The following is a 10,301-nucleotide window of genomic DNA, read 5'->3' as shown; positions in this document are numbered from 1 at the left end:
TTCTTGTATATTATTATTCTTGCATTTGGCGAGGGAGATAAATATCAAATACATTATATACTGACGATGTTAATACAAAAATCTCAAAAAAATTTATATAAAGATTTATAAACATGGGTGAATTTTCGAGCTGCTAAGAGAACGATATGGTCGACAAGACGATCAACGGGCCAAAGGGCCTTTCGGATTCGTATCTAGTTTATGTATTGGACTCGAAAACATCACATAGGAAGAAAATGAGGCCCAGAAAAGAAGCCCATTATTACAATTGAATGGCTCACAATCAAGAATTCATGATAAAAGCAGAAGCAAGTCTGCTAAATAGCAAGCACTATACCGAGTATACCTGTAAAAAGTTGCTTTCATCCTTAAATATGATAATTTTCTATGGCAATACAACAGGTTCAATCTTCCATATGTCTCTTGCATACTCATTGATCGTGCGGTCGCTGCTGAACTTGAATGAACCGGCTGTGTTTAAGATGGACATTTTAGTCCATTTCTGCATTAACGAAGTCGAAAAATGCTTGGTGAGAAACATATTCGAATTCTACAATTCTAAACTCAGTCGTGCTACAAGCAGCTTATGTAACTATGCTTGTTGCATTGGAAGAAAACATCTTACTTTTTGATCTTTGTATGCATTGTCAACTTTCTCTTGACACCTAATGTAACTTGGAAAATCTTTGCCGACGAGGAAATAATCAGCTCGACCATACCCTTCGTTTCCTTCCAAGGAACCCATCAGTTCGTTGTAGTTGTATGGGCCAAATACGCCGGTTCTAACGAATGCTTTCACTTCTTCAAATCTAGGATCTGGCACAAACTGCAGACCAGAAAGAATGTTTCAGAATCGTCTAGGTAGCAAGAAGGGTTAACCTGATTTACATTACTTCTGAATCTTTAAAAGATAACTGATTAAGTTTATCTCAATCTTTGGAAAACTTTTGTATGATCGAGCATCTGTCATGCTGCCTATAATGGGTTATAATAGTATAATCAAATCTTTTAGGTTATATTTGAACAGGGTGATTTGAACTCGAGACATATTTGATGTATGGATTTAGAATGTCTTATTTTGTGAGATTTTGAAATAACCAGATGCATTGTCCAAAAATTACATCTTCACTAAAACTCCCAGCACTCCTAGTTGTGTTGTGACGCATCTTTGACAAATCATTCGATTCAAATTATGCTATATAGCAATCCAAACACCGTGTTTCAATCATTGTGTAATCCTCCAATAGCTTTTACCGTGACTGAAAAAAATATAAAGATTACTCAGGTAGATATAAGTTTTCACCTTTCCCTTGGATCTTTCTTGACGAAGGCCAGCAATTTCTTCAGCCCGTGCACCGAACAGAAAGAAGTTGTCTTCTCCAACTTCTTGCCTGATCTCAACATTGGCACCATCCAATGTTCCAATAAGGATGCAGCCATTCATTGAAAATTTCATGTTGCTTGTTCCACTGGCTTCCATTCCAGCAGTACTACACCAATTCAAGTAAAGATACGGATGGGGTCCCGATTACTTAAGAAGGTACACTGAATAGAAGCACTATGCAAAAAAATCAAGATTATAGAAGCTGCAATGTTATAGCTTAAAAGTCAAACAATACCTGATGTGTTGTGATAGCTCACTTCCAGGGATAAGCACTTCTGCAACACTGACATTGTAATCTGGAACAAAGATGACCTAAAACAGAAAAATAAACAACAATTCTTTTCACATGCAAGAATTTCTAAAGTCGTCATGGTAATGACTTATGAAATGGTATTTGATGGAGTTTTTGTTTCTGATTTGCAATCTTCCTTGACTCTCGTCATTGTGTACCTTCAAAAGGTCGCCTATCTCAGGATCGTGATTTATTGTTGATCCGACATCAGTGATGAATTTTACGATCCTCTTAGCTTGGACATACGTAGCGAATGCTTTTCCTCCAAAGATGCAAACTCGCGGAACGAATTTTTCTTCCCTCTCCTGACGACTCATTTCCTTCATCTTCTTGTAGCGATAGACAATTCCCAGGATATTCAACAATTGTCGTTTGTACTCATGAATACGCTTTATCTGGAAGAACGTTAAGTTTACGAAATTTTAAAGCTCGCGAGAAGGTAAAATCTACGAAGTAGAAAATGAAAAGAATATATTTATATACTAAGGACAATGAATACGGAAAACCTGAACATCGAACATTGCGTCAGGGCTAACAACATATCCAGTTTTCTCCTTGAGAAATGATGCAACTTTCTTCTTGTTGTTTCTCTTCGCCTCCTTCCATTCAGAGTGGAGTTCTTCATTATCTGCAAACTATAGCCAATTCAAGAAATCATGATGTTCTTGCCAAAAACTGTAACATCAATTTCAATCTGATGACAATTAAATGAAAGATTTAAATGATGAACAAGATTCGAATGAATACCTTCCGTAACTCTGCTAACTTTTCAGTGTTTATTAGCCAGTCATCTGACCCAGTCCACTTGGTTATGATTTTACTGAGCTCTGGATTACAAAAGCTCATCCATCTTCTCGGAGTCACCCCATTAGTTTTATTCTGAAATTTCTCAGGCCATAACTGTCACTTACAAAAAACAAGTCAGTGGCATTACATGATACCAAGAGAAGCCAGATGACTCTAATGTTAACGGTACTGTAGGAGCAAAACGATATTGAATCAAATCCCATATTTTTAATTACCTGGTAAAAATCGTTAAAAACTTCTTTCTTGACAATATCACTGTGAATCTCAGCAACCCCATTCACTGCATGCCCTCCCACAACACATAAATTAGCCATCCGGACCAGCTGTGGTTGCTTTGGATTCGGTTCAAATGTCAACTTCACCTTCTTCTCTGCCTTTGAGATTTCAGGTTTCTTATCCTTGTCATTAGGTTTTTTTGTATCTTTATCATTAGGCTTTTTCACTTCGTCTTTGGAGATAGGTTTTGCCATTTTATCTGGCTCAGAATCTTTATCCTCTTTAACGGTTTTGGCCAAAACGATTTCCTGTGACTTAATAAGTAATTTCAGGACAGAAGAAGGAAGCTCTATATTATCAAGAATTCTCATTTGCTTCAGCTTTTTTTGCAGCAGATCCAGATCCTCAGTGCCGTATTCTGCGATAATGGTATCAATAAACTGCATAAAAAGTATCAGTATGTAAGGATAGATAAACATATAAGCGTTAAGCAATGAAACATGTAAAATATATAGATTTAAACTGTGTGGTAGCTTGTGGTGTGTTTGCCTTGTGATGAAACCCAAGAGATACCTCTTCCTCGATCTTTCTTATGATTTCAAAATGACGGGGAAGAAGTTGTTGCATAAGATTAACATCCCATTTCTCAAGAGCCTCCGGTAGAACGGTGTGGTTAGTGTATGCTACGGTTCTGTCAGAGCAAAATGACAATGTTCAGGAATACACAGATACGACACAAAATATAACAAATAGCAAGCACATCAACATCTCAACGATGCTTAACGACAATCATACACGAACACATTAAAGGTGCATTACACAAGAATTAGTAAAAATCTGAGGCACTCATTTGAGTTGCTTTTAGTTTTTACAGAACCTAGGGGATACAAATAATAATATTAAGTAGTAACTAAACAAAAAATGATCCATCAAATATAGAGTCAGGGGCGGATTCACATCAGAAAGCAATGAAATAAAGTACCTTTGAGTGATATTCCATCCTTCTTCCCAGTTCAAACCCTTCACATCTATTAATATTCTCATTAGCTCTGGTATACACAGAGTAGGGTGAGTATCGTTCATTTGCAACGCAACCTTCTCTGGAAAATTCTCCCATTTCACAGGTTCCCCCGACCTCCTCTCAAATCTGGTTATAATATCTTGGAGAGAAGCTGAGCATAGGGTATATTGTTGCTTCAATCGAAGAGTCTTTCCCTCGTATGATTCATCACCTGGGTATAAAACATAGCAAATCTGGTCCAAAAAGAAAAGGGAATGGATCATATTTACTAGATTATGCAAGGTTCTTCAATCTTGCAGGAAAACACAGAATTTTCTATTTTTGTTTTGCAATAGAAGCTATGCATTTTATTTAACACATTCCACCCTTTGAAATTAAAAAGGTACTGCAGTCTAAACATTCTATTGTCTAAGAGAGAGAGAGAGATAAAATCTATTTATACATGGAAGAATCAGGGTAAACCTTTTCAGCCCTTTTCAAGGCCTCGTATGCTTTTGCATGATCACCAGCATTAAAGGCATGCAAATCAAAAACTTCTGAAGCAACTTTTGTTGACCATAGCCTGAGGTTTAGTGTAGTTTTTGTTTTATATCCTGGAATCGGAACATCGTAGGCAATAGCAATGATGTCTTCACCTCCCACCCATTCTTTCCTTCCTTCTCGACCTTCAATGACTTTTCCATAAAATTTAATTGGATAGATGACATCGTTTCTTACGATTTCCCATGGATATCCCATCTGATTTTAACAAGGAAACATTTGACAAAATGAACAAAAAAATAATTGTAAGTATGTGTGCTAACAGCGAAACCACAATATAGAAATGCTACACCTGAATAAAACAGAAGTAAAGAACATAGACTGAGAATACCTCAAGCCAATTTTCTGCAACTTCCTCTTGACCATCTTTTGTGATGAGCTGCTTGAATAGACCATATCTGTATCTAAGTCCATAACCCCATCCTGGATAGTTAAGAGTTGCCATGGAGTCTAGAAAGCAAGACGCAAGTCGTCCTAAACCTCCATTACCAAGTGCAGCGTCTGGTTCCTACAATCATTCGAACAGTTTGATACTTTCATCGAAGGGATAACACTTGCTAAACTACAGCCACGAAAAGATCCCTTTTCTACTTTTTATACGACGATTAAAAGCTAAAAATAATTTTCAGTCAAATAAAATATAGAAGGCATTATATCCATTAATGGAAAAAAAGTTTAATCTTATCACCCACCTTTACTTAAGGTACTAATTGATCATTTAAAGGTAACATTCTCTCAGTACTAATGGAGGAAGAATATATATCAATACAAGATTTTGAGTTCGCATTTCAGGAATTGACAAAACCATTCTTAAACATTTAAAAATTTCTTTTGATGTGTTTCTGTGCATTAGTCAGGACATCCAGATAAAAGAGAAATTGCATCCTAACTTATGAGAGCGAACAACTACAAAATTTAACCTCCTATGTATCACAACATTAATGGATGGCGATCAATTACTAACTCAGTTAGGCTTACTGCATTATACACACATTCTACGAAACTATCAGAAGCATTTCCCACCTGTCTAGCTACATCTTCTAGATCGTGCCCGAGCTTTTTCAGCGCCTCTGCATAAGCCCCTGTCAGCTCTAAATTACCGATTGCATTCAACAGTGCTCTACCCTGTTCCATAACACTAGGAGATTAAGTTGGGAAACCTCACGTACCATGATATTTTACGCAGACTTACCTGAAGAAATTCCATCGACAAATAATAGGCTTGCTTCACATTCAGCTTTTCATAATATTCATTGGTGACATTCCAATTTATTATGAGCATATCACGAACACTCTCAGCCGTGGCATAGTATGCTTTAGCAGGATTAAACACCTCGGGAGAAAATAATGGATTGAACTCGGCATGATACTTGATACTCGACGCAACAGATGCAGAATCCGGACTAAGAGCATCTAATACAATTCCTAAATCAACAAAAGAAATTTTCAAAGGAAAATAACATCAGTTCTCAGATCTAAAACAACTAAAAGTTCTCACCTTTCACATTTGTGCAATTTTCTTGTAATTGATGAGAATCAAGATTACTGCTAAAGCCTTTAAGTGGGACCCATGCATGTATTGAATATACCTCCTATTCAAGAAAAAGGACCAAATGGGCACTTCAAGAACATACGAAATCCAAATTCGATTTTCTTACTTATACACGAAAAAGAAAGTGTAAAGGTGAAAATTCCCAAGCAGCCAAATCAGATTATACAGGAATCTCACATACTACCGCACGAATGCAATGCATGACAAAGTTAAGTAAACACAAAACAAAAACAAAAAATCTACCACTAATGAATATATCTTACTCGTACAAATCAAGAGCATGGAATTGAAAATTGAACAGAGCTAAAAAGGTTTTCGAACTCGTAAAGCAAGCACAAACTACGATGTCAAATTACACTATTTTGACGAGATCATTCAGTTCCAAAATGAGTGCCCATTTCGCATGTAACAAATCGAAAAAAACCGACGAATCTTTCAACAGAAATCCCAACGTTTGCGTGAACCAGACCTTGTTCTTGAATGGCGGGAGGAGGGTCTTCGAGTTTCTGCTGTCTCTCACCAGCCACACTCTTAACAAAGAAACATCTCCTCACATAACCACGCGATCCCACCGATGATTTCCTGAACACCAAGTTCCTCTTCGATCGCTCAGGATCACTGCTAAAAGTAGAGAAAAGAAGGGAAGTCGAATGCCACGCTGAGAATGCTGAAACCTCCATTGATGACACCTCAAAACACCCACAAATTCTCCGAGTTCAGAGAGTGCTGAGAGAGGATTTTGGGTGATGGGGTTGGAAGAAATGAATGATTCGAAGATGATGGAGCATATTACGCACGAGAAGATAGCCGATTCGTCGTTTTGCTACAAAAGAGAAGATATTTTTTTATATGTAGTATTTCATTCATAATAATAATAATAATATCTCTCAATAACATGTGCTAATGTTGAAAGAAATGGATGCTCGAAAAATGTTCCATACATTGTATTTTGGGACCCATGGGTTGTATTTTTTTTTATATGATAGATATTTAGGTAAATTATATTATATATATACATACTGTCAAAAAATATATTATATATATATATATATATACATTAATTGCATACACCACCGTTGTGAAACATCGAGATTGCTAAAATCTTTAAGAAAAAAAGAATGATCTATTAACTTCCTATGTTTTCAAATTTTGAACACATACATCACGTGTTTTTAAATTTTGAGCATTCACCCCATTGTCCACGTACTTTCAGGTGGTTTCGTGGTCAAAATTGAAAACACGTTGATGTAGCAAAAAATTGCTTGTACACTATAAGTTGCTTTCGCAAAATCCGGAATATCAACAATTTCTTGTATGTTCTTTTTCGAGATTTTCAATGGGTTGTTCCTACGTCACAAAACAAAGTCAAATGAGCCGAGAGGGTTCCCGGCGTAGGCACTCCGACGGTCAAGTCAGTGATTACTCAAGGAAAAATAATCGAGAGTAAAGCGTTATAGTGCTAAAGAAAGTGTGTACCTTAATAATGAGGTGACTTGAGCTATTTATAAATATTCGGAGATTTTCACGGGCTTGAGCATCTTATGGGCTTTTGTAGAATTCAAAGTCTGCTTAAATTAAATATAAATAATACTTAAATAAGTTTGGGCCTCAAAAATATTTGGAGTGGACTTTTATGATTGGGCTCAGGCCCAGTGGAATTTTTAGATGTAAATCATCACACACCTCTTATGGGCTTTTGTAAAATTCAAGGTCTGCTTAAATTAAATATAAATAATATTTAAATAAGTTTGGGCCTAAAAAATATTTGGAATGGACTTTTATGATTGGGTCCAGGTCCAGTGGAACTTTTAGATGTAACACATCACACGTGGAGTTAACAGTTACAAAGAATTTTCAGCAATTTCGTGATTTCACACGAGTGATGTACATGGCCGATCCTAACAATTTTTGGGTCTGAGTCTAACTTTTAAAAGAGGCCACTAAATCATAATGTGTGTTCATATTCTTTTAGACTAATAATAAATTTTTAGATTTAAAAAATGTGCAATAGTCAAAATATTTTTATTTTAATTGAGTAATAAGATCAAACATGTACAAAATGATTAATATAAAACAACTCGTCTAACAGTTTAAAGCTAATAATATTGATTAAATTGTTCAGAAATTTTTTTTCTCAATTAATAGCATAACCAATTCATTCAATCTTTTCATATAACATGGTTTATTGAGGAAATGTTTTGAAAGCTTTAAATTTGAGAAATTTTGTTTTGCACTTACAACTGTAAAAAGTATAGTCAACAAGATTTTATAAGCAATATGAGTATTTGAGAAATATCCATCATTTTTTTTTCAAGTAATTCACATCCATTGTCGATTTTGTTTCTCTTGGTAATGAAAACTTCAAAAATGTCAACTTCGAAAATAAATCGTGCTCATTAATATCAAAACAACCCTTATGAGTCAGAAAATATGTTTTTATATTGGTCCAATTACACTAATATATAATAAATTTAGGGAATAAAAATATTTTTTGTTTATATTAGGCACGAAAAAAATAATTTATATTTGAAAAAAATTATCAAGAGACATAGGAATAATAAACTTCATAAATAAATTTATCAAAAAGCCCAGAAATAATAAAAAAAGTTTATTTTAAGCAGTAGGCAAAGAAAAAATAATTTCCTAAGATATGAATGAAAAAAACCCAAGAATAATTAATTTATATTGGATCAATTTACACTTTTATATAAAAATAAATTTCAAAATTATGGGCCCAGAAAAAAAATGGGCCCGAGTCGGACGACTCTTCGCCCTCCAAATAGGAACGGCCCTGGTGATGTATGCAATTAGCCCTAAAATTTATCTCTGGTGTGGAATGGGTAAACACCCGACTGACGTGGTAACCTATAAACCATGTTAATCACGTAAATTACACTAGACAAACAATTTGCGACATATCCACACGAGAAAATTGTTAAGTGAAATCAAAAATCCATTTTATAAAGTTTATTTTTGTTTTTGTTTTATGTTTACATATAATGCCTAGTTTACTTTGGGTCATAGGATGATACAATAAAAAAAAACAAATACGCATATAATATGATTATAGTAACTTGAAATATACATATAACAGAAGAATTTGTAACTCAGATTGTCAAAAAAAAAAGAAAAAAAAATATGAAAATAATTAATATTTTATTGGCATATCACTATTCAAAGCTTTTTTTTATGGACTTATTATAATTTTTTGTGATTTGACTAGGATATTTAGAGAAAAAATATTGGAAGACCAATGTAAAATGGTTGTTGGATTGATGGATTTGAGAAATATAAATTTCAAATTAATGTGTTTCATTATTTCAAGTCGATTGACTTATTTGGATTAACAAAATTCAAGTGAAATTCATATATACTCTACCTCAAGTTGTGCAATATCAATAGTAATTATGATGATTTCAAATGCATCCAATATATCAATTCATTCCCAAAATGAGATCTATGTCTCTTAATTATAATTTATCACTCCAAGCACAAGCTAATTTTTTTTTTAATATATACAGTTAATTTGAATTTTATATCAATTCATTCCCAAAATGAGATCTATGTCTCTTAATTCTAATTTATCACTCCAAGCACAAGCTAAAAATATTTTTAATATATACAGTTCTTAGGTTAAGTTTGAATAAATGAGTCGTAGCTTAAAAAAACACATTTAAAAAAGTATAGTTTTCAAATTGCTTTCGTTTAAAAAAAAAGGAAAATAAAGACAAAATAATTTTTACTATTTAGATTAAAATTACTTTAATTTTATTTTTATATAGAAGTTGAAGCAAAAGACTAAGCCAGAATTGACTTTTTAAGTGTTTTTTTCTAAAATAAACACTTGTAAGTTGTAACAAAATACGAGTGTTTTCATAATCGAACTTGTAATTGGATTGGTCGACCCTTAAAAAACGGTTCTACCGATTATATCGGTTCAATTAGACGATCGGACCGAAAAATCATTACATTATATAAACTAGCAAGAGTCCACTCCATCGATCTCACTACAAAAAAACGAAAGGGTTGCTACGGAAAAACCGTAGCAAACTTTCCTATAATTATTGAAAAATCGTAAGAAAATTATTTAAATATTCAAATATTAATTTGTTGCGACAGTTTTAGCACTGTTATATATATATATATATATATATATATATATATATATATATATATATTTATTATATATATATATATATATACACACTAATTTTTAATTTATTTTTAATGTATATTTAAAAAACCTAACCATAAAATAATTTATATTTTACAAAAGTGTACATGCACTATTGTAGGAATTTATTTTCGACGTTTTTTTTCAAAAGCGTCGCAAGTTTATATAAACATATGTCTGTACATATTTTAATAGTATATATATATACACACTATTTATAAAATTTATCTTCTACTGTAAAATAATTTATTTTTTAAACTGTACATATAATATTGTAGAAATTTATCAAAGAAATTTGTAAAAAAATTTCTAAAA

The 10,301-nt window shown here is 33.4% G+C and overlaps 1 protein-coding gene across 1 annotated transcript; it reads right to left on the bottom strand.

Annotated features, from left to right (window-relative positions):
• Positions 1-237: 237 nt before the first annotated feature.
• On the bottom strand, positions 238-6,629 carry LOC140879389 (alpha-1,4 glucan phosphorylase L-2 isozyme, chloroplastic/amyloplastic). The gene is made up of 15 exons (XM_073283076.1): positions 6,282-6,629; positions 5,453-5,685; positions 5,284-5,385; positions 4,592-4,768; positions 4,183-4,458; positions 3,682-3,953; positions 3,273-3,390; positions 2,699-3,139; positions 2,424-2,576; positions 2,183-2,311; positions 1,835-2,071; positions 1,620-1,696; positions 1,304-1,490; positions 626-826; positions 238-502 (listed from the first exon to the last, which is right to left on the bottom strand). The coding sequence occupies exons 1-15, from the start codon at positions 6,490-6,492 to the stop codon at positions 386-388; spliced, it is 2,931 nt and encodes a 976-aa protein (XP_073139177.1). The 5' UTR covers positions 6,493-6,629; the 3' UTR covers positions 238-385.
• Between the last annotated feature and the right edge of the window lie 3,672 nt (positions 6,630-10,301).

Source organism: Henckelia pumila, chromosome 2 (genome assembly GCF_033568475.1).
Source record: "Henckelia pumila isolate YLH828 chromosome 2, ASM3356847v2, whole genome shotgun sequence".
In the NCBI taxonomy this organism is placed as follows: Eukaryota; Viridiplantae; Streptophyta; class Magnoliopsida; order Lamiales; family Gesneriaceae; genus Henckelia; species Henckelia pumila.
The sequence above is the reverse complement of the archived record's forward strand: the minus strand, read 5'-3'. Positions and strand labels throughout refer to the sequence as shown.

Coding starts and splice junctions, on each gene's coding strand:
- LOC140879389 (XM_073283076.1), bottom strand. CDS start 6,492: ATGGAGGTTTCAGCATTCTCAGCGTGGCATTCGACTTCCCTTCTTTTC. Junction 3,954..4,182: donor CCTTGAAAAGGGCTGAAAAG/GTTTACCCTGAT, acceptor TTTTTGGACCAG/ATTTGCTATGTTTTATACCC. Junction 827..1,303: donor AAGAAAGATCCAAGGGAAAG/GTGAAAACTTAT, acceptor TCTGGTCTGCAG/TTTGTGCCAGATCCTAGATT.